This window comes from Geospiza fortis, unplaced genomic scaffold (genome assembly GCF_000277835.1).
Source record: "Geospiza fortis unplaced genomic scaffold, GeoFor_1.0 scaffold325, whole genome shotgun sequence".
Taxonomy (NCBI): Eukaryota; Metazoa; Chordata; class Aves; order Passeriformes; family Thraupidae; genus Geospiza; species Geospiza fortis.
In genome coordinates this window covers 739,261-765,218 of record NW_005054427.1, presented here as the reverse complement: position 1 = coordinate 765,218, position 25,958 = coordinate 739,261, and the positions used below count along the sequence as shown (strand labels likewise).

At 37.3% G+C, this 25,958-nt stretch overlaps 1 protein-coding gene across 4 annotated transcripts in view; it reads right to left on the bottom strand.

The window, feature by feature from the left end:
- Nucleotides 1-25,958, bottom strand: part of AOPEP (aminopeptidase O (putative)) — a 184,684-nt gene that overhangs the window by 156,584 nt on the left and 2,142 nt on the right. For all 4 annotated transcript variants that reach the window (XM_005426886.2, XM_031061824.1, XM_031061826.1 and 1 more), the window contains exons 2-5: nt 19,365-20,318; nt 12,204-12,370; nt 5,658-5,820; nt 1,424-1,672 (exon numbers count right to left, since the gene is read on the bottom strand). In XM_005426886.2, coding sequence (XP_005426943.1) covers nt 1,424-1,672; nt 5,658-5,820; nt 12,204-12,370; nt 19,365-20,170 — 1,385 coding nt within the window. In that variant the 5' untranslated portion in view covers nt 20,171-20,318. The remainder of the gene's footprint in view (nt 1-1,423; nt 1,673-5,657; nt 5,821-12,203; nt 12,371-19,364; nt 20,319-25,958) is intronic.

Here is a 25,958-nt window from a genome sequence, read left to right as displayed (position 1 = left end):
CACTTGGTGAAACCTGGCCTGCTGATGGGGTCCATCAGTCAGAGAAGGGTAAGAGCACCTTTAGTCCTAGGCTTGCCAGGTTGGAGAAGATAGCTTTAAAGTTGCTGGGGAAGGGGAACCTCAATGCACCCCACTCATAGGATGCCCAGAGCCTGGAGAGAGGTCACAGGTCAGCACAAGGGCACCTGAAGAGCACCGCAAAAGAATTTTGTGCCAGTAAGTTTCCTCAAATCAGCTTAAAAGCCTCCATGCTAATGCATGCAGCATGGGGAACAAACATGGTTTGCAAGGCCATGATCTCATTGGCATCAGTGAAGTTCCCAGGGACTGGAAAAAAGGAAACACAACCCCCATTTTTAGAAAGATAGAGAAGGATGACCTGGGGAACTACAGGCCAACCAGTCTCTACTCAAGGTCCAACAAACCATGGAGCAGATCCTTCTGGAAACTATGCTAAGGCACATCAAAGATATAGAGGTGATTGGTGACAGCCAACATGGCTGCACTACTGAAAAATCATGCCTGAGAAGTTTGGTGGCTTTCTAAGATGGGGTTATAACAGTGGAGGACAAAGGAAAAGAAACTGATGTCATCTACTTGAATGAAAAGCATTGGATACTGTGATGTACTGTATCTTTGTCTCTAAAATGGAGAGATGGATTTTATGGAAGTACCACTCAGGGGATAAGGAATTGGTTGGATGGTCACACTCAAAAGGGTTGCAGTGAATAACTCATTGTCCAAAAGGAGAACAGTGATGAGTGGTATCCTCAGGGGTCAGTAATGGGACTGGCACTGTTCGGTGTATTTTTAACAGACACAGACAGTGGGATCAAATGCACACAGCCAGTCTGCTGATGACACCAATCTGAGTGGTACAGTCAAATTGCTGGAGGGAACAGGTGCCATTCAGAGGTACCTGCACGGGCTTGAAAACCTTCACAATTCCATGAAAACTTGATAATATAGTCCTTACTATTTGCCTTCAGCTTCTGAAGATAAGTGTTTGACTAGAAACCCACACTTTGGAAATGCTTATGAAGAAACTCTAGATTTGGATTTTAACATACTACTGTTCTGTCAAAATATAAGGCTAAAATCAATGCCAAAAGAAAACAAGACAATGACATCAAGTATTTAAATCAACAAAACCAGCTAAAGAATTTCAGTTTGACAAATGTAAAAATTCACACCTGCATATAAGCTTATATTTCCCCTTCCCTATGCTCTGTAAAAACTAAAATTAAAGGTCACTAAGGAGGCAAACAAACCTACTCACATGAAGTCAGAACAAGTGTTTTAAGTTTGGTTTGAGAAAAATAGCTCAGGAACTTTATATTGACAGCAACTTGACACTGTTAACTAGCTGGTAAGAAAGAGTCTAACAAAATACTGCAGATTGGATATTATTAAGTTTCTTTACCTAGCCATTCCGAGGCTGGAAAAGTTGGAAGGAACTATCAGAACATCAAGCCTGGAAAAGGGGTGGGTACCCAGTGTGGCATAAGCAGCTGAGAGGCACTGAGGAACTAGTTGAAGCAAATATTCTTCACAGCTTTCCATAAGGCACAAGGGAGCAAAGACTCTATAAGGAATGATTGCTTGCAACCTGGCAGCAGGATTTTGGAAGCGGCAGGGATATTCCACATGACCACAGATTTCTTCATGCCACCTGGAAATACAAAACAAAACAAAACAATACTTAATTGTGGTATCAGAAATGTGCACAACTAACTATGCTAAGACATGGATATTCTCTTGATATCAGAATGACAGAATTAATTTCCATAGAACCAACAGGCTCACTTGCATTGTCACCCAGTTCACACGTGTAGCACTTTGAAACACTCATTACTACATCTGAGTAGGACTCATAACTAGAGAGTGACTAGTCACACCCTGTTTTTATAACAGATACACATCAAAAGAATAAGTGCTCAAAATATATGTAAAGAGAACTAATAAGAATACAAATATATTTACTCAGAAAATTCCTATTCAAACTTGGCTATGAAAATAAAATTCTATGCATATTAACATAACATTAATACAAGTATTTTAGGTTCAATATCAATGTAATTCCAGGAGGGATTTTTTTCTGTTGTTGTTGTTATTAAATTTCTCCAGAAGCTTTGAGTAATTTTTTTATTATTATTAAGTAAAAAAAAAAAAACAAAACAGTTTAGGCTCATCATGCTAGACATTCAATAGTACCACATAAGGCCAACCTTACTTTATAGAACTTTTACAGGATATTTAGAGCTCTAGCTGGAAGAAAGGAGAGGTAAATCAAATCCTTCCTAAACACTGAGTCATATACCTTCACAATAAGTTATCTGCCCAAATAGATTCTTATCTAAACAGAAATCAGCTTCATGTTTTCACCTGTCAGCCTATGTTCTCTACAGTGCACAGCCTCTCCTTGGTTTGAAATTTCAGTTTAAGTAATCTGGTTCTACTGTGCCTCGACAGGCAAAGCACCTAGCATTGCCCAAAGCACTTATGCTTGGAAGATCATGCTGACAGAGAAAACAAAATGATGACATGTAGAAAAGGATGAGATTTTGCTGATGTATTAACACTCTAGTACCATACTTAAGTCTTTCTGTCAAAGAAGTGGACTCGATGTCCTTTCATTGACTACATATGTAAAGAATCCACATCTGTTACTACACAATTTTTTGGAAGGGTGGTTTAATCTAGTATATTTCTACTCTAAAACAGTGTCACTTTGCATTTTATTATAAAAATTGAGTAACTCCATTTAACATTTACTTTGATACAGCCTTCTTAGGTCAAAATCACTGGCACCTGGACACAAATTGCATTACAGGTAAAACTCACTGGCACCTGGACACAAATTGCATTACACATTTCAACAGCTTCTTTCAGAATTCCTTTCTTTTCCTGCTACCCTAGATTTTATCTCCACTATCTTATCTGAGACACATTCTTAACTTTCTATCAACACTGAGCCAGAATAATCTTTTGCACTAAAATCAATAAATAAATTAGTAATTAATAATCAATAATAAATAAATTCCTATTACCAAATGTGCTGTACTTTGGAGAGGAATACAGCTTCAGCTTATTCTTGCAGAGGCAGTCATAATATAAACATATAAGTAGCAAAGAAATTAACACAAAGCAATTTCTAGAAGCTCATCAAATCTATCAATTATTTCAAAATTAGAACAGATATTTCTTAATGATCCTATGTAAAGTATGAAAATTTCTTTTCTCAAGATTCATTTTTATTTTTTAACCAAAATTAGTCAAGCTGCAAGTCATTAGAATAATTTAATTTTAAATTCCAACAAAAACATCAATTTTAAAAGTAATGTTCCAATGTCTCAGTAGTTCCACTGTCTTAATGCTAACAAAGTATTATTCGAAACAGCTGCCTAAAAGAGAAGTATTTTTCCAGGGAAGTTTCAAACTGAGTAACAGGAAAATGTTAAACACTTAAAAAATAAAGTTAAATAAATTAATAAATAATAAAGTTAAATATATAAAAACTTATAACCCAAATCACCTTCTACAATAAAATAACAATTCCTGTTGATGCGGGAAGAGTAGTGGATCTTGTTTCCCTGGACTTTTGCAAACCATTGGCCACACTTTCCCACAGCCTTCTCCTGGACAAACAGGCAACATACAAACTGGATAGGTTGTCTGCAAGATGGGTACAAAAACTGCTGCACAGGCCACACTCAGAGAGTAGAGATCAGTGGTTTTCACTAAGACTGGCAGCTTGTCACAAGTGGAGTTCCCCAAGAAATTGTGTTGGGCCCCACACTGTTCAACATCTTCACAAACATTCTGGGTGATGGATTTGAAAGCACCCTCACAGGTTAGCTGTTGAGGTGGACACATCAGAAGGGAGAGGCATCTCAGAGACCTGTACAGGCTGAAAGGGTGGGGCTGGCCAGAGCAGTGCGAGGTGCAGCAGAGACAAGGGCACAGTCCTGCACCTGGGGTGGCACCACCACAGGGCCCAGCACAGGCTGTGACCTGCATGTCTGGGGAGCAGCCTTGCTGAAAGGGACTCGGAAGTTCAGGGGACAACCTCCTGACCAGGAGTCACAGGCGTGGCACTGCAGCTATGAGCACAATCAGGCCCTGGGCTGGAGCTGCAGGGGCACTGCTGGCAGACAGGGACAGGGGGGATCAGCACCGCTGGCAGACAGGGACAGAGCGGATCAGCACCGCTGGCAGACAGGGACAGGGGGGATCAGCACCGCTGGCAGACAGGGACAGAGCGGATCAGCACCGCTGGCAGACAGGGACAGAGCGGATCAGCACCGCTGGCGGACAGGGACAGAGCGGATCAGCACCGCTGGCAGACAGGGACAGAGCGGATCAGCACCGCTGGCAGACAGGGACAGAGCGGATCAGCACCGCTGGCAGAGAGGGACAGAGCGGATCAGCACCGCTGGCAGACAGGGACAGAGGGGATCAGCACCGCTGGCGGACAGGGACAGAGCGGATCAGCACCGCTGGCAGACAGGGACAGAGCGGATCAGCACGCCCCAAGCACAGCTCGTCGATCAGTGCCCACGGGAAGCAGAGCCTCTCCTGCTGGGTCTCACAAGTCAAGGAAGACACAAAAATGAACAAAGGGGCTGCAGAACCTGCCCTGTGAGGAAAGACAGAAGGAGATAGGACTTTCCAGGAAAGAGGAAAGAGAACCTCATCACAGTTTCAGTACTTGAGGGTCATCCAGAAAGGGCACAGAGTCGCTCTCTTCACACGGAGACACATGGCCAAGACAAGGGCCAATGGGTGTTAGATATCTTTATGTAAGCCCTTTCCCATGAAAGAATGGACCAGATGAACTTTCAAGGTCCATTACAACCTGGGCTGTTCTGTGATGCTATGATATGCTGAGAGTAATATATGAGGAAATCAAGTCCCATGTCTGAGACTTCTGCTAACTAAGGTGAATACATGTGAAAGCAAATGGTATTTTTCCAGAAACTTGTTTTCTATCTTCAAATCTTATTTTCAGGGGTATGTTGTTCTGCTCATCTACCACTCTGTCATAATTCAAACTTAATGAGTTTTAACTAGCCTGGGAGGAGGAATAGATGTGTCCAAAATAGTTACATTTCTACTAGTTTGGTCAAAATCAGCTAATAATCATTGGTCCAACTCTATTTTATAGGACCACTGTACTAGATCTTTCATGTACCTGGTCATTACACATCACTCCAGGCAAACCATTGCACAGGCCAGCTCTAACTGGGCAATGAGACCGGAGCAGTACAAAAAAGTAAGTAGGAAATATTGCAGTAGGAGTCATTAGGTATCCAGAGTGGACTGAGTCAAGTATTTTAAGAAAAAAGACAGCACCCGACATTGCTGCAGCAGAGTGTTTTTTTAAGTATACAGGATACAAATCTAATGGACGGCAGAGTTTACAAATCCTGTTGCTCACTAAGTAGCTTGCTTTCACATAAAAAGAACCACTCCCATGGAATAATGCCTTTGGAATTATTTTCCTGTCAAGATTTTTCTGTTCAGATTAAACAAGTTCTATTTTGATTCCTGTGCTAATATGACTCATTTTCACATTCCACAGAGTAAATGGAAATGCTATCTATATATCTATATATCTATATATCTAATTTTTCAATAATATTATAAACACCAACCTTAAATCAGTTTGTGATGATGGCAAGGAAACCTCAGTGTTTGTTCCAATAGCAGCTTTTTGTTTGAAGGACTGCTGTTTAACTTCCTGCCAGCACCCCACAGCAATAGTGAAGGTGGATGCTGGCATTGGCATAGACACATAGTAGTACCAGCTCAAGACACCTGTAAACAAAAGAACATTTGTACAGACTCATGAGTCTTACAGCACATGTTAGGTACTTGACATTTTCACGTACTTGAGATTTTGGGCCAAACCTCCCATGTTACATCCTGGTATTTTTGTGGAGGAAATAAAAATAATTGCATCAAGACACATAAGAACAGTTGCATGTAACCACCACAGATTCTGTGTTCTGTTTACTTACACCTGCAACTTTGTTCTTTCTGCTGATGTTTTTACCTGTAAAAAATCATCCATAAGTGGGATGTTATTAATGCAACTTAACATGATTATACTGTCACTACCCAAGAATTACATCAGACATGAAATCTAGTAACACCTTTAAATACACAATATTAAAATTTAACTCTTTCAACATTGTATCTACTGTCTTATGATTTTGTCTTGTTTGTATTATTTCACACAACCCAAAACCTTTCCTTTGTGTTCTGGGCAGTACCAAACTGATAAGCCAGTTCTAACAAATAACACTAATGTTTGTGAATTAGACCCAGCTATTTGAGGTATGTAATATATCAACCAGGCAGTAAGAAATCAAAGCTGAGACTCAGATGAGATATTACCTAAGTCAGCAACTTGGTCATGTTACCCCATGAAGGTGCTAAAACAAGACAAGAATCCATTAGAAGGAAAAAATATGCTAAGTTCTATCATTATGGGAACAGAATGTGGGGAGACAAGGAGTATGGCACAGGATTATTGTATGTACAAACACATTTTTATAAGGTGGATGTTTTAGAACAGCATACTTTTCATTAATACAAATGTTGCTTAGATTTTCTGTTTGTCCCCTTAAAAAGGATATAGCTTAAGAATTACATCCACATATTAATTTATGGCCACAATACATAAACATACTAACAGATTCATTATCTTGAAGAGAGCCTAGCATGAGTTACAATCTGATGAATCATGTGCAAATAACTGTAGCTAGGGCAACATGAAAACATACGAACTTCAGTTATTTTGAGAGAACCTTAGTACTTGTTCTTGTGCAAAAGTACTCTGTCTAGACTATGAAATACTACTAAAAGGGAAAAAAAAGAAAAAAAACCCTACAACTAAGTCGACACCACAAGGCACAGAGGAAAGGAAATAGACAACTGCTACAAAGCATCGCTTGATTTCCTACCTTAATGACCAAAGAAGGTCAGGCTGTCCAAAGGAAGGACAAAGAAAAAAATCTTTAGTTTAGCCTCAACAAGTTTTCCACCTCCTATTTAGTGTGACAAAGCAATACCATTTGTGAAGTCTTCTGGGAGGCAGACAAAGTCTTTGCCTCTTATATGCACTAGAAACCACTTATACTCCTTCACCCCATTCCACTTTAGGCAACATCCATCAAAAACCTTTTGTCAGTATTGTCAGGTGAACATATATTACTCCTGTAATTTTCCTAAGCTCCTGTCAGTATGTAAGCAGAATGGACTTATTTGCTCCAAACACATTAAGAATAAGGAGGATAACTTTGCCAAATTTCACTCCGCCTTTTGTTTTTTTATTATTATTAACTTAACAAAGCTACAAATAAGCCAAGACAAGCAAATGCCACCTTGAGAGAAAAAGGTCATCTATGGCAGCAACAATATATTATTTCAGAATACCAAATTCCTGATGTACAGAGTTTCATTGATAGACACTGTGCTAAAGGCCCAAGCCTATACACACTACAGTTTGTAACAACTTTGCCATTAACTTACATACATATAGGACAAGGTTCAGAGGTTCTGCACTTAGTGTTACATCTAAATGCTATAAAGCATTACTAAAAGCTCCATGTAGTTATGTTAATTGTAAAAACTTAAGAATTAAATAACATCAGAGAAAATTGTAATCGAAAAACTGTCGTGTGCTTCAACTATGTTCTGAAAAAGCATGGAAGTTAAAAAGCAGTTATAGAAAACTGTTCCAAATGGCATAAGGTATAAAGGAGAAGGCTCTCACAACCGTGAGACTGTCTAAAAGGAAAGGATGTTGGTCTGTGCTAGGTAGAGATCAGAGAGTGTTACAGTGAGACAAGTTCAGTAAGACAGGCTAGAGCAAGCAAGATGGTTTTTTTCCTGAAAAACACTCCACAAACAGCTTGAACAGAATGTCTAAAAGGCAAGGCAATCAGATTAGCAGTCTAGAGAGAAGAACAGCATGTACTGCATTCAGAAATCTATACAAATTGGTAAGGAACAGAATATTTAGAGCTGACCTGATGCAAAAAAGTGAAGGTACCAAGGCCCCTTTTACTTTGCAAGGATTTTAGAAATCATGTGAACTATGGATCCTCCCAGAGTAAGATCCAAGTTTTATAATGTCTCTGCATATCTACCCAGGGCTCAGTCCACTTCCTGCAGTGCTTTTTGATGTCAAGAACTATGTAGAATACCTACATGTTTATCCTACAGTTGTTGACTGAAATCACATGCATGGGCATGACAAGTGAGTTCTCCCTATAGAACCATAGAATCCTTCAGGTTGGAAAACAGTGCATTTGCTGATCAGTGACTGAAAAGGTCTTTTTGCTGGCAGAAGTTCTCTCTGGGGAGAACCATGAAGCACTGTCTCAAAGGCAGCTCAACTAACTCAGTAACCTCGTGTCTTCTCTCACTGCTGGTAAGATTCTCTCCCAGCCTGACCTCTCCCATAACTTCACTTCCTTCCTGAGACTGTTTTCATGTCAGTGGGCTTTGTTTTGTTTTTCCTTCATCTGTATCCTATGATCTATCCCAGCACATAGATTGGGATCACAAACTTCACTCAACTCCTTTTTGCTGCTCTCCCCATCCTCTGGCTGCATTGTGCTTTTCAGTGTCAGCCTTGGATAACAGCTCCATCTCTAGGATAACAGAAAACAGCGCAGCTCAGACGTGGTTTTCTCTACCAAACACAGCATTTTGTACCATAAAAACATCTTCAGACTAAGTGAGTCCACATTGGGAAAAACAAGAGGTTGGGCTGGGATTAGTCAATGGGAAAAATAGAAGTAGATCATCCCAGTCCTTGTACTTGTAATGTAATTTTAAAACAACTTGATTCTTACACATAATTCTTTTAGGCAATTATAATATATTCAAAACATTTTGTTATTTTCCCTACCTGTAATTCTGAATTTTTTTTTCAGTTTTGAAGAGCAAATCTATTGTGTCATAACTGCACTAATCATGCAGCAACAATAACCTATTCTATGAGTTAAAAGTGAAAAACTTTCCATGCAAATGTTTAACAAGAGCAGGAAATTTTAATCTATGTATAATTGTGCAAAAGAACAATTTCAAGATCGTTTATTTCTCCTACTTGAAATAATAATGATGAATGATGTAATTACTTCCTACAATTTTTAATGCATTCAGCTATCTTTGAGATCACTAAAATTGTTTGAGTCTTAAAGAGTTCATTATAACTGAAAAAATGCCAAAGATATATCTTGTTAATGCCAGATGCAAGCACATTACGATTTTTACTTACCAGTATATTTTTTGTCAAATAGTTTGCACTAACACAAACACCACAAAATACAGCTGATGTTTACTATTTACTAAAACCCACAAAGTTCAACTACCTCTACAGAAAAGGAGAAATAGCCCCACAGCAACAGATATACTAATTTATATATTAGCTAGTGCTAATATATAAACATGTAGCTAAATAAGTAGTTATGTAAAAACTACTCTCTGGTTGGAGCACCAGGATTAAGAACCCTCCAGCTTTCAGAAACTCTTTGTGACTTGTAGGGATTTTTTGATCTCATCTGAAAAACAGAACTCCCCACAGAGCTCCCTCACATTCATGCCAGAGTATTAGTTCAGCACGGGGTCAGAGGGACACATGACAAGCTCTCAACTACCATGCTGCAGACCCTGATACATCCTGGATATCAACCAACACAAGTACTGCACTCTTTTGTTTCGCCTTGTGGAAAGTGAGGAGCACAAGCAAAAGCAACAGTAGTGTAGTCAGCAGCAAAGGTTGCTGCTGCAAACTACATTGCAGGAGCAGTGGTTCTTGTAGCACTCTGTTTTTTTCTCAGTACCAGTGTACTCCTCACTCACAGCGCAGTGTCAAAACAAGATCAAGGATTACACAGTAGTAGAGTAACCACACAAAAAGCGAGCCAGTCTGTTTCACATTTATTGGCTGAATATCTACTTGAATATGAATTGAACAAACAGAAAGGTGCTTGTGACTAAAGTACTTGCAGCTTCTATGTATTACAGTAACGTGCTGAAGGAAAGTAAAACTGACAAACGTAGAAAAATAAATCTAATGTTTAAATGACTCACATTACACACACATGTAGTGCTCCCCATCAAGCTTTCTCCCAAAGGGTATTAATAATTGCATTTTTCTGATCAACTTCTCTAAGTACTCCATAAAGAATGCAAGGTATTTTAAGCACTTTTGGTCATACTCAAATAGTTACCATTTCTATTTGTGTAAGTATTCTATCACTATTTTCAAACAAACGTGGGCTCTCTCTATTTCAAATGACAGGATCAACCACAGTTTTGTAGGAGGCAGAATGCAAAAATGGCACATATGGGAGGAAAAAGACTTGCCAAAACCTGCAAATACAAGTGGTAAATGAGGAATCTGCATATAAGAGCAAACCTAGCCCAGCTATGCACTGGATCACTGGATCCGTACATGTAGAGATGTATGTCTGTGAAGCAGGATGCAGATCTCCAAAAGCTTGAAGGAATCAACTTTGATTGGTGTTCTCTTACTGTCTGCCTGTCCACTGGTTTTAAATATGACTTTCAAAGGAAAAAAAATTCAGCTAACTTGTAATTCTATTCAAAATAAATTTATTCACAACTGCTTACCAAAATGCTAACTCATTCCAATAAATTGCATTTTTTAAAAATAGATTTTATTAATCATCCAGTTATGTATGATATTATAAATATGCACCACTAGTAATAGCATACTGTATATAAACAACTTGGCAAACTTATTTAAATTGAAGCTACCCTGGAAGGCTTTCTGGCGTGTAAAGACAAAATTTTAAGATGGATACATGTAATATACCTTCAAGAATTGCCAAACAACAAGATCTATGTGGACAGGTTATTAAAAACAACAGAACATTTTTTAACTTTTTAACTCTTAGAGGTTCTATTAATTAAACTCATGTATTTGTATTCCTAAATTCATTAAGAATTTATCCAAGGCTTCAGATTAGCACTTAAATCTTGGGTTTACTTGGACTTTAAAACATTCCTCAGAATATTACTACTTTCCCTTTTTGCCTCTGTATTAGTTTTGTAAATTTTTACAATTCCAAATGTAAGCAACAAAATGAGGGTCTCTCATTAAACTAGTTAAACACTGATGGAAAAGCTGTTATCCTAGTCTGAAGTCAAGAGGGTCCTTGCTTTCTTGATGCTGAGACAGGAAAGTATTATTCTCCAAAAGAACTGAGCAGCTCATCATAGCAGTTTTCCATATTTCAGCAGCAGAGACAAACCTTGAAAGAGGCCCCATATACGGCCAAATATAACCAGACAATTCCATGAAAATGGATTAACTGATGATTCTCAAATCAAGAGACTTTCTCTTTTTTTTTCTGTTCAAGAATAAACCTGCCTATTTAAAGGGGAACAGAAGACATTTTTCCCCAGAAAAGTTTAATTCTAACCTTTTCTTACATGCTATGTCTCATCAGAACTACTCACACGAGAAAATACAGACCCAGTTTGACAGATTATATGAAAACTCACAAGACCCACTCCATTTTATGTAGAACTTACACAAGCCTTAAAAACTTCTTTCTCTGTGCAGAAAGACATTTACATAATAAAGTATAACCAACACAGAAGAAATCCTTGTTTGCTTACTGTTGAAAAAGGTATGTTTTATCAATGCAAAAAACACGCACAGAGATCAGATTTTCAGGGCACTGACCAGATATTCTTCAGATATTCCATGTATTCCAGGCAACACATATGGCACAATGGCTGCTTCTAATCACACACTGAACGACACTCAGAGTGGAGAGCTAAAACTGAAAGATAGTTATCTACCAAGGCCTGAAGTTGTTGAGAGCCTGATAAGGTTTGCATCTACAAAACTTGAGTACACTGTGATTAAAATAAAGCAAATTTATGAAAAATTAAATCTAGGTTTGGAAATACAGAGGGAGAAAAAATCAACACAGTGAAATGCAGAAATGTAGATACTTCAAATACTTATGAAGTTATCCCTAAGGCCTCGAGCAGATACCTTTTCCACAGAATGACATGGAGATTACAGAGAGACATGGAAATGTTTTTAAGGCTAGGAACTTCATTCTTTCACAAATCACTTATTTACCAATCTTGGTTTCTAATTATAAAATTATGGAAAATAATTTGCCTTGAAAAATGTATTTCACCTTCTTGAAGCTGGACTGGTTCTGCTGAGTTTTCACCACTCATTAACACAACAAAGCCTGCAGCTGTTCGAACAGAGGCTTGCCATGTTGACAAGGCAATTGGTGGTTCTTGGCATGGAAAGAGGGCTCTGTTGTTTATTGGTGATCCCATTGTGTAAACACATGGCCTAGATGGAAGCAAAAGAGATTGACATTGGAATTACAATAAGAAAGACTGAATTAAGTTCTACATAAAAAAATCAAAGGTGCTGTCGTACTGAGGTGGTTTCTTTAACTTCAGTTCTGCAGGTTCCGAACCTGTATGATGTGAACTAATGAAAATACAACCTAAGTAATTGAAGACAAGAAAAGCAAGATTACTACAATACCTTCAGATTAGAAAAGACTAACTCCAGTCTTTTCGCTCTCCTGTTTTTGCATGAGTCTTCCAGCCTCATACAATAGCTTCCAGTTGAACCCATAAGGTCAAAGAAGGCTTCTGAGTATCTTCTGACAATGCCATTGCAGGGCTTCACCAACACCTGTGACACCTCCCTGCTATCATTCCAGTAGTGCTTTCACTATCATGAATCCAGTCTCCTGGATTAGCAACCTGGAAGCTCATGAAAAATCAGCAGAAGACCTAGTTTTGAGTCTTCCTTATTCCAAGCCTCAATAAATCCTGGCATTTTTACATTTAATCTTAAAGGTAATGCATCCTAGCTCACTTGTCTTTGGGAATTTCAGCCACAGGGCATATAAAAAGAATTAATTTCTACCCTGTTAGCTTCAGCCTCCTTCTTGCTGCTTACATAGAAATCTTCCTTGTAGTACTGCTTTTTTTGTAGTTACTCTAAACCTCTCCCCAGCCAAACCTCTCAGTCTACTATCCCTGTCCAATTTCAGCTGCAATATTTCATGACAGTAAATTTCTTATTAACCATTTAGCTGCAGCTGGGAAGGTAACAAGGCCTTTCATTAGCTCCTTCTAACTTGCTATTGCTGGTGGATGGACTTAATGATTCTTTGTTTACTTATTTTGTTCTGTTTTGCAGTATTATCTAAATTTCTATTATGTGCGTAACAACACCACTTATCTTAAGAAAAAAGGCTATTTTTAAAATTATAAATTGTATAAAAAAATCCACAATCAACAGGTTTCTTCAGTAAAAGAAAGAAAGTCCTGAAATCATCACTTCACTACAATGAACTTTTTAAAACCTACGATATTTAAAGCTAAATATTATGGGAGCAAAATACATTATTTTGTGAACTCTTGAAGCTAAAAATATTCTGATCAGTATCTTTCATTACTTGAGTTGAAAAATTATCAAAACACTTCAGAAAGTAGGAGACAAATTGTTAGAGCAAAACTGATTTTTCAATGGCTAAAATCTTAAGATTTTATTTACTCCCCTCCTAACTGCTATTCCTTTGAAATTATTCCTTCTCCAAAGCCAACTTCAAACTATACAGAGAGAAAGGACATGGAAATACTGAGTCACAGATTAAATATACTCCAAAGATATTTTTGCCCTCTTGTCATTGCTATCTCTGCTATTGGATCCAGAGCTGTCTTGGCACATTAAATTACTGTGGCCTAACTAATGCAGGCCAGTTATTTTCCAGCAAATGAGAGAGGAAAGCTGCAGTTTAATTAGGCATTATTGTTAATGCACACAAGCAGGAAAAGAAAATGGTCTAACTTCCCCCATCATGTACCAGAGTGAATAGAGTAGGACCTAGACATCGAGTGAAGTTCAGGTAACTGCAGTGGAGAGAAAGCCAAATGGTTATTTTTTAATCAGCAAAACATAATGTACAGCTAAATGTAATAGACCACTAATCTGCATGGATTTTTAACTTACTTAGTTAGAATTAAACTCCTAAAACTGTATCTGTAACCTATCTGATATACATAGAATAATTGTTTTTTCTCCCATAAAAAAAAAAGAGTGCATGCCAGTGAGTTCACAGGAAAAAAGAAGAACCTGTTTTCTCACCTTCTAGGAAGACCTGCTTCCCCCTAGTAATGTTAGTCAAGAGCTACTGCGATTATTATTTACCCTAAAACACATACGTGCTGAGAAGGTGTGGAAAGGAAAAAGGAAAGGTGGGATAAGTGACTACTGCTACACACATTTTCCTAATGATTTGCCATGCACAGTGAAGGCTGTTTTGCCTGGTGCCATTGGTACAATCCCCTCTAAAGAGCAGTATAGGGGATCTTCATATTCTGTACAGGGAAATGCCACAATGACAGAGAAAACTGGCTGGCAGAACAGTGCTAAACTAAATGTTATAATGCTGTGTCAAATACGATATAAACACTACAGATAATAGATGCTACCAAGAACATTTATGTCACCTGCTCTCAGAGAGCACCTTTACCTGCAGACCATAAGGTATTTTACAGATAATGTCAATATCATTTTGCAGATGGGGAAAATGAAACTCAGTGAACAGATATGCTTAGTGCTAGCACTCAAGCTGCTCCTGCAGGCTTAGTTCTAAGCCTCCTAGTCCAGTAGCTTTTTTTTCCCTAAGACATTTCAATTCTAAAATATACACACACAGGATGGTCACAAGTGTCTACCATAAAAGCCCAAGTAGAAAGTGAGTTAGGTAAGTGGAGAAAGACTGGTCACATACATAATCTGTTCTTCAGACGTAGGACTTCTTTCCACTCCTCACCCATTTTAATACAATTTTTGACCAGATATATTTATTAACTTCATTATTTTCCTAAATATACCCAATTATGTCAGTCTGCTAAAAAATAGTAATGAAATAGACAGGTTCTAAATATTAAAGGAAACAATCAGAAAAACAATTATGTAAGCCTTTAATTAGATATTTGTTATACTCCTTTTACAGTGGTAATTTCTTTTTATAGACTTGGTAATTGTGCAATGCTACTTAAGGTATCCACTGCCGCTGACAATTGTCTTTGTTTGGGGTCAGGCAGCACAAATTCAGCACATAAGAGGACCAGAAATATAATTCTTATCCTGGTATCAATCGGTTTCTTCATTTGATCCAGAAAAAAAAAACAGCTAATCTAAGCACATGATAGAATAGCAAATACAAATAATTAGGTTTAGACTGGTCTTGTCAATTGATGCCTGTATTTGCCCTTTTTGAATCATTTATCTCTATGCCTCCTAGCAAGAAACTTCACAGTTCCTTTCCTCTTTCTACTACCTATGCCTTTCACCCCAGTCTTTAACTTTTAATGGTCTTGTAATACTCAAATCATCTACTTATGTAATATTTATGCCAACCATAATCTTTGCCAAGATAGGTTTCAAGAGTTAAGGAAATTTCATGGAGCAAAAGACAGATAAGCAGAGTACTCAGAATATTTATCTAGTTATTTGTCACACTGGAAGAACAAACACCCACAAAAGATTCACAAAACACAGGAGTGACATCTCAAGTCACTCCTCTGGACAACTTTATGACATGTAAACAAAGCAAACAAACAAACAAAAAAAGAGGCATATCCTGAGTACAAAATAAATGGATTTGATATGCCTGGAAATGTAGGAGGTAAGAAACAAATATTTCTAAAATATTTAAATTATCTCCTCTGAATCGGAAAAATGGGTAAATTTTCCCAAGTGAACAGCCGTCCAGACTACAAACATTACCACTAGTTGTGGTAATGTTTGTGTTTGCCCCAAGAGGAGACTAGAGACTGTGTGTTGTTCAGTAATCTCCCTGATGAGAATTTGATTCATGCAATTGTAACTCATCAGTAGTCCACATATCTTTACAACTCAACAAAATCAGTTCAAACCAGCTCTTAGCAGATCTCCCTCTCCATGTAAGCCTACCCACTACACTATAATAATGAATTAACACAATCTTCAAACTAATAATAAAAGTTTAGTTGATAATCTGTTCTTTGAGCTGGAATCTGCAGACCTTGAGATGCCTGCCATCAAACATACTCTGAAGCATACTCTAAGGGTCACCCATGTCAAACTGCTTGGCCTAATGTCTGAGGCTTTATCAGGGGAAAAGCCCACCTCAGAAACTCTATCCCTTCCCTCTATTTGAAAAATTACATCCCCTATTTCTGCAAAGGCTGTCTCCGTTTAAGGATGTGAGGGGACACCCTCCAACTACAAGGCCAATCCCTGTAAAAGTACTGCTTTTTACAGCTGTTCCTTACTCTAAATTCCATTGTCAAAGCAGCAGGACTTTCTGGCATCTAAATCGCATGAAATTTTTTACTCTGCCTTATCAATTTACATATCTGCAAGGTTCCAGTGACTGTCATCAGATTCCACCAGAGCAGGTGTTCTTGTTTACATTTTACTGTTGAAAAAAACACCAATCAATAATACTAACGTTTCCCATTGTCTTCCTTTTAGTTAAGACAAATAATTCAGAGGACAGAATTTATATTTTTTACAAATATTGGTTTGTTGCCTTCCACATTTCGGGAATATCAAGTCCATTTATTTTGTACTCAGGGTTTGCCCAGTTTTTTTGTTTGGTTTTGATTTGGTTTTTTTGGTTTTTGTTTGCTTGTGCTTTGGGGTTTTTTTGTGGTTTATTTTTGTTTGTTTGTTTTACTTTTCCATTCTATTAATATCATTTGTCAGTCTTTAGAATTCATTGCATATCACATGAATAATCCAATGAACTTCAAAAAACTTCATTAATTTGTCAAATATTTATATTCTCATATTCCCATTACTGGGAACAAAATTAAAGTAACAGTAGAGATTCTCCACAGTTGAGGAGAGCCTCTTAGGGTTTGGTCTGCGACCTACCAGGGTTCTCAACTATCTTATTCTATCAAAACTTGCCTATGAAGAAAACCAAATTCTTTCCTTCCTGCACTTCCAGCTTCCAAGAGCACAGAACAATGCTAACTCACACCACTGAAAAACCAAACATCTATTTTCATGACAGATTTTATAATTTGTAGTAAATAACTTTACCTTCCAAATTAACCTCAGTAGTATTTTCCAAACACATCTTATTACCTTCTATTCTCTTCCCCACTGTACTTACTTTCAATTAGATTAGCTCCCTAATATGCCTTACGACCCAGCTGTACACACACCTGTGTCATCATACCAGTGATGCAAGGAACTAGCACGCAAGTTTAGAGAGGTCAGAAGTGTCCCTTTCATCAAGTGTATTTTGGTAGGTGTCCTGGTCATACATATGTCCTTTATACCTTACCTCCTTTCCTCTTTCCATTAGCACAAGTCAGCCCTGTCATTGCCTTTTTTGTTTGGTCACAAAAGCTTGGACAGGGAAATACTGAAATTCCACATATTCAGTTCCTCTACTAAAAACAGAAATGTGTCCTGTTGTGATAACATGTTTGTATACATGTATCTGACCTTGCCTAAGCTCATCCCACAAAGCTTTGTTTCAGCTGGTGTTGTTTGTGTATTACAATACATCATTCTTTAAAACAAATAAAATGGAGCTCTTGATAAAATTGTGCATAGGCTAAATTTCAAAACATTGTACAAGTATTAAATTATAGGAAACATTGGAAGCGGTTACACAATGTGTGTACTTTATTATTTATTTTTCTTCAGTGTTGGAACCATAGTATAGTCTTCTTTGGTAAAGGATTTGACATCTGAAATAAAAAAGCACCAGACACATAATTTGGAACAATCTGAAGAATCCTCATATGGCAATATGAGATTTACCACTATCTTTATGGGCTCATCACATATAGAATTTGATTTTAGAAAGATTGTAATGATTATGCTATGAGAACTTATTTTCAGACAGACATTAGTTTTTGGACTAATGTAGGCCTGATAATAAATCAGTTTGTACTACTTTATACCATCAAACTTCTGGATCAATGTCAAGCCTGCTTTTTCTGCTCCATTACTAATCCATAAAATTCTATTCATTAGTGTACAACTGCCATGAAACATCACTAAAGTTAAAATAATGCTTTGCAGTGAAAGACTTACAAAGAGTCAAAATTGTTCATGATTTAGACGCTTAAAAGAAACATTCAAATGCTCAAACCACAGAGAGGAGGAGTCCTATACCAGCTGAGTCTTGCTAACATTAGTTAGGCAGGCAGGTGGACATAGACATGTGATCTTGGTCAATTGCTCTACCTTCACATGCAGTCAAAATTCAGAATTTTCAGATATAAGGGTACTATATCAAGTTAAATTTCCTAAACTCATACCAAAAATAACTCCTCAGAGAGTGAGGAAAGGAAGGGAAAGAAATAATGAATACGACTGAGGCATTTCTGGAGTTGATGGTGCTTACAGATTAGTAGCAGAATTCCCTCATCATGACAAATACAATCAAAAGGCCTCATTATCTTCACCAACACAGATGCTAGTGAAAAGACTTAATTTATATAATTTAATATAACTGAAATAAAAGATAACCATTTATCTTTTGACTGGGAAAGGAAAGCAAGTATTCAATTAGATCACATTTGTTCCTTATCTTCCAACTTTTTTCCTGCTTTTTAGACATCAGAAAGAAATAAAAGCCATTAAAATCCACATTTCCACATTCCAATAAAACAATTACAGTTGTGAAAGTCAAGAGTGTATTGTAGTTTCTCTTCTATAAAAGGCTTATATTAAAGATTTCTGTACAATACCATGTCCTTTCCATTAACACTAGATAAAATGCCAATTTTTCTTTCAGTTTGCAGTTCATTTGCTATCATCAATGTTCTTAACATTATAGATGAAGAAGATTTTGAAAGCTGATTATGAGAGACTAAACAGGAAAAGACTGTATTTCTAAGTTTATTACAATATTGATAAAGGACTAATTGTGAAGTAATTCTATTAAATGTTAGTATATTGAATTTTATGCTGTGTAAGCCAGGAAGGAAAAAGAGCACAAAGCAACCTGTCACTCATACCGCCCTGCACACACATTGAAATACACACAAGTTATTTACTCCCACCCAGAAAGACCAAACACAACCACTAAGATAGGCCTGTGATCTTCAATTCCCTTAGGGTTTCACGAGCAGAGAGATTGTCTGTAGTTCTACAGGACAGCAAAAGGATTCAAATCAAGGATGAAATGAAAGCTGTGGAACAGTGTACTCATCATCTTCACAGTTGCTCAGCAATTATATGATTTTCCATTCTTGCACCTATTTAAATTTATTGCATACAAAGCTTTCAGCAAACAGTTACATACCTGCCACTCTGGTCTGTAGTCCATGTAACAGATCTTCCTTCTGGCTTAGTTTTGTACCATATTCTTATTGCATGAGGAAAGTCTGCTGGAGACTGAATTCCTGATTTCCTTATCTCCAAGCTCCAGGTGCCAGTACTAAACAGAAGCTCCCCACAGCCAGGTGCCTGGCTACAGTGAGTAAAATAGTATAGCTGTTCCTTCCAGCGATCTGCAGGTAAAGTCACAAGTTCATGTACAATCTGATTCCTGAGATTTTCCAGCTCCTTTGAAACACCAGTTAGCTTGGCAGACCTTGTAAATTTTTCAATGCCTGACACAGCAGCAACATTTACCTCTTCAACCTTTAGCACAGATAAATCACAGCAGTCCAATACCAGCAGAAAATCCTTGTTTCCATGATCCTCTATGTCACAGCAGTCCTTTGAACTAGAAATCCCAGAAGCCTGTTCATTGTTGCTATGGTTACTATTTTCATCAGAAGTAGCTTCCTCTTCTTTACCACTGACAGCAAAATCATTACATTCTGTTTTAGATGAACAGGTACTAACATTTATCATAGGAATGTGGCAGGGTTCAGATGCCCTCATTTTACAGGTTTCATCAAACTGTGACTGGCAGCATTCTTTGCCAGCACTGATGGTTTTCCTATACTGGCTCCCAGTCTCAAAGAACAAAACTATGCTGCCTTCAATAACTTTACTTTTAAAATCCACATCCAAGTCCAATACATAGTGCTTTACAAGCATGTAGCTAGTGTTTGCCATTAAAGGCAAATCATCCTTCATGGGGTCTAGCTGTGTCTCCATGTTCACCTATTGGGCAACTGTTTCACAAAGCCTTGAACAATTCTGACATATGATGACTCCAGAAGGAGAATATTCAGTCTCCCAGTGCTAAAAATAATTTTGAATAAGATTACAAGATTGAAATTGTAGTTTATCCACTTCTTGCACTCTAAAAAGAAAAAAAAGAAAGAAAATCATCTCACAACCATTTCTGAAATGCACTGATTCTAAATCTATTTAAAGTCCAGCTGCCTTTATTACAATAGTACTGCAAAGGGGTGATTGTATCTCCACACAATGGCATCAGGCCAGAATGGCATCTGCTTGCTTCAGGATTTTCTGTCAAGGACCAGTGGCTGTATTTTTCAGATAAGAACTCAAATACTTTCATTTCAGTTGTCCTTTCAGAGAAGAATTCAAATGAAAGTATTTCTAGACAGCTTTTATAAACTGATAGAAAAAACCAAAAGTATCAAAAGATAGTGATATATTTCTGCTGTGATTTTAGATAACAAGAGTAAGTTTAAATCACCTCATAGGTCTTAAATGTTTAGAGTAATAAATTCCTATATACAATGCTTGTCCACAGATTAATGTACTTTCCACATTACAACCACTCTCATACCAGCTCTTACAAGAAAATCAGCCAATTTACAATTTGCATTCCAAGTATTCATTTGAGATTGCTCATGAAGATTTTTAAAATCTTAAATACCTGAGGTATATAATTACATTTTTGTAGCTGAAAACTCACAACAACAACTTAGAATAGTGCCTTACAGAAAACAAAAAGTCTTTTCACTGGAAATTAAGTACATACCTATAAAGGCACAAAAATACTAAAATGCACCAATGTTTGTTGCAACAATAGAGAGAAGTTCATCACAAAGTTGAACTGACATACATTCCTGTTCTGCTATGACCATTTGCCTCAGTCATGCACTTTTAGCCCACTTAAATCCTTTCTGTTTGCTTTCTAGATAAGGAAGAGATATCAGAGGATGAAATACAGACAGTTCTCTCCCTGGCATTTCAGTGACACTCACCATGACTTAGAAGCAGCCAGGCCTGCTTCTAAGTGCCTTAAGAGAACAGACACCCCATTGTGACATGCATAATCCATTTCACAGTTTTACACCTCATCACAGACTTCACTATCCAAAGCAAATTTTTATGTAGTTCTCCAAGTCAGCACAGAGGGGAAATCACTCCCCAGCGACTTGCTGTATCTTTTCTGTAGGAATCCAGGGCACGCTATCAAGCTACTATCATTATGTGAAAGGCTCAGGGCAAGAAACTGTCCATATAGTTCTCTAAACTAGTTTCACACAAGGCACAAAAACATACTTACCTCAGTGGCTTTCTAGCTGTCAGAAATAGCTCTTTCAGGGCTGTCTTTGACAGCAAGCTGAGATAAACCTTCCTTTGAATTTTTAACAATCTTTCAGTACTTTTACAAACATACCTGGGCAACAAGCTCACATCAGAAGGTTCTTTCACTGAAATAGCTCAGTAAATTCAGGCAACATGAGCAATGCATCTGTGATGTCTGTGTAATGCTGTGGACTGAACCTGATGTTACCTGGATTTTTTTCTGACTACCAAAACCTCATGACTGCTAGCAGGTCAAGTAATTATTGGTGATAGTAAAGAAATGAAGTGACTTGGTGGGGAAAACCCCAACATTTAACTAACACTCAAACTCTTGTTTTGCACAAACACATTTTTAATTTGTAAATATTTATAATATAATACTGACACCTTTTGTAAATGTGAGTACTATCCTATACACACAATTGTAGGGAGGAGAGGCCAGTCTTGGGAAAGGCAATTAGGGAAGATTACCTGCTATAGCCCAAGTCCTGACTGGGTGTGTACAGCAGATGCAGGCAGCCTCCCCCTAGAGGGGCATGGAGAAAAGGCAAGCAAAAACATCTAAGCTGTCTTGCAAATACAACTATCCTCCACGCATTGCAAGGCATTACACTGAGCTAATTTCTTAAAACTGCAAAAATTGATTGGTTTTTTTATTCTGTAGAGCTGCTTTTTTTTGTTACTGAAATGAAACACTAAATGAAAAGGGAATGAGAAAATAAAGAATTAGAACAGAAATATACAGTTTTAAGTCTAAGAATACCAAAATATACTCCCAGAAAACAGCATTCTCTGTCATTGTCATGAACAGCACTGCCAATTTTATGACATTCTAATACATGGATAAATGTTTGTGTCCCAGACAAGATGGGTATCTACTCCTTCAGGCTCTGGTTGGCTTATGCAGTATTGGACCTCAACCACCTAGGGAAATTACCAGTTTTATTCAAGAAGAAAACACAGAAATGAACTGTTCATTTGGACACTGAAATAGACAGTGGACACTTAAATAGAGGGCCTTTTATTACCAAGGAAAAAGCAAGAGAGGAGGGCACTGAGTGACCATGCACACAACCCCTGTAGCAATGAAACAACACAGGAATCACATTAAAGCAAACCTGAAATAAAGCCAAGTGAAAAAAAAAATGCAAGCAAAAAAAAAAAAAGGTAAATGAAGTATGCACTTCAGCAAAAGAGGAGGATAAAAATTACAACAGAATGTAATATCAAAGTTAAAAGGTAATGAACTTTTTCACAAAATTTTTTAAAGGACCATTCTCATCACATGTAACTGAACAGGACAAAATTATTTATATGTATATATTTTGCTACATTTGTTTAAAGTCTAGGTATCTGTACATTTGCTTTCAATCAGTAATGCTAGTTCAACGATGTTGTAAAACAACATACTGATCCTTTGTTTGAAATTTAGCATCTACACATAGACTGTCCCTCATTGGTCCAACATGACAAAACCACTGAGATGACATACAGAGAAAGTATGTGAACACTCACAGAAGAAAGAAGTTGTAATGACAGATACTAGGAACTGGTGAGGAGGAAAAAGGTAGCTGTGCAACTATCAAATATGTAAACCCCATTCTCTTCTTTGTATAGACTGTGATGTCTTTTCATAAATACATGATAATTTGGGGGGTTTAACTGAACAAGCTGTAAATAATGATTTTATTTACCATTTGATTCCAACAGCATTCGAATAAATATAACTTCATGGTGTCTTTTCTTCAATCAAGTCTTCCCAAAAATTGTAAATAAATCATAGTATTATTATCCCTCCAACATGGTTACTACTGCTGGTACTGAAATACAGCCTGTTGAAGTACTAGGCAGAATCAACAGCAGCTGCAATGCTATACAAATTTGCAACTCAAGCCCAGGTAAAAAAACAAAGGATTCTTTCTGACAAAGGAAGAATTATTTCCTACATTTTTTGTGACAAATTAAGTACAGACTGAGATGAAGTGTAAAAACCTTAACTCCCAAACTGTGTACAATCATACAACTAATTCAGTCTAGCATTTGCCATTCATTCTGTATTTCTTTTCATTTTTCCTTAATACGTTAAGAGAAATTCTAATAATGATGTTGATATAATACAGGAAACATTTTTACCTCACTTTCTGAAGCAAACCCCTTGCTGTACACCTTGAAAGTTCTCTGCATGTATTCAAGCTTTGTGTATGTAAAGAGTAAATCTTTTACTACTGCTTCAGAAATACGTTGTTCTGGGAAATATTCTTTGAATTTGGTACAATAAGTTTTTCACTATCTTACACATATATCAAGGTACTGGCATCACAGAAAAGATACATTTTTTTGACATTTTTTTAAAAATACATCTCTTATTCAACATTGTCTCATTGTCTTCTGTAACATTTTTTGCTATACTATGCCCATAATATCTGGTTTCATTTCTGTGCAATTAACGCATTTCACCTTTAGAAAAGGAGATTCTTTAGCTGAACTCCAGGCACCAAAAAAAAAAAAAGAAAAAAAAGAAATTGTAATGCTGCTACAAAGTCCTGGCGATCATTTAATAAACAGTGTTTCATGACATACTTCTTTCCCACAGAGATGTAAAAAATTACTAGTATATTTTAAAGATAGACCTTAAATTCAATAGATCTTTCTTATTAAATGTACTTTGTAAATACATTTTGTAAGTAATAAAAGTAATAAAATTACAGGGAAGGCTAATTATTTGGTTTTATGTTTTAATATTTTAGAAGACAGATGTTCACAAAAGAATAAACAATAACAGCAGATGGTGACCAACATTAATAGAGTCAATCTTGATCAGCAGCACATAATAGAATCACATAAAAGACATGAAGAATGGGAAACAGGAAAGATATGATCCTTTGGGGAATTATATTTGTATAACATTGTTTTCCATTCAATACAAAAAGTATCAGCCTGAATTTGAAACACAGGTCTCTGAAAGCAAATATGAGGAAAAAAAGTTTCCAGGCAACATAAAACACAATTGCAAAGTAGATTTGCTGGTTTTAAAGTTAAAAGCAAAAAGGAAATAAAGAGATAGGGAAGAACTTCGAAATACAATGCTGTCCAGTGAAAGCTGAGGGAAAAAAAAACCCAGGGACAGCAGAACTCCACAGAATACCCATTTCAAATGGTGAACCATAAAGGGGAGGAGGAGAACTGTTATACAAAGAAGTCTAGTTAATCTTGTAAACAGCACATTAAAAACTAGAGTGATCAATTATGATAACTGATACTGATATTTCAGTGATCCAAAAAGCCGTTATTTTAAATGCTAATAGCTAACTACTCCAGTCTAACTCCACTCTAACAATAATAACCCAGATAAGAAAATTAGAAAAGCCTCTGAACTTGCTGAAATGTCCATCAGAGGCAATACTAGGTGGAAGCAAGTGAAAGGCTTACAAACTTTAAAAAACCCCAAACAAACCCACCTCGAAGAACAGAAGATGCATGGTCATTAGAGATGACTTCATAATATAGTGTCAGGAGCTAGAAATACACTATCAAGAATGTACTGAATTATCTACTCCCTTTCCAAGCACACACCTAATTTCACTGCGCTCCTGCTACACCAGCCAGCAAAGGACTCTCTCACATGTGACACTGTCATGGCTTACACAGCTGTGAAAGGCAGGCACAAAACACAGCTGCCTAAGATAGTTCTGCATCTTGTCACGAAGGCAAACACCAAACATGAAGCATACACAAAATACGTCTTGTTTCAGATCCCAACTGCAGCTGTCATTTTTCATGTATTTCCAAAATCTTAGAAAGCAAAACGGAATGAAAAGAGGGCCATACAATAGAAGATCAAGTCTCCAAGCAATCCAAGCAGTTATAGCTCTGTAGTTGATATCTAGCAAGCCCTGGAAAACTCCCAGCATGGAGTTGTTGCAAATATTTGCATACATAAACCAGTTAATGCCTTACAAACCATACCACTGTTTTTTATTGTGCAAAATCAAGGTCACAAAAAGTAACACACAAATGCTGTCACAAGTAGCAGGCATCAACCCCTAAGATGGTGCCCATTTCTATCCCAGCTTTTCTGGTTTTCACACCTCACACAAACTCATTCCCTGAAATAACAGTCCATTTAAGCAACTCCATAGAAATTTATGCAAATTTAGTTTTCTAGCAAACTAAGGATGGTCAGAAGAACCCTACCAATTTATGCTAAGCCTGCTTGAAGATCCTGCCAGAATCATCTGCTTTGATCAGCAGAGATAGCTATTTCCATGCACAGCCACTCAAGCACACAGCCTGGCAGGTGCACCTGAGCTGGTAATGTAAGCTAATATCCTGATCCACAAACAAGTATCTCTGAAGCACAGTGCACTCAATTGTGTTATGTACTCACGGTATTCTTCAAAAGGTGTAGAAGGATTTCAGTGACACAGACTTTCCC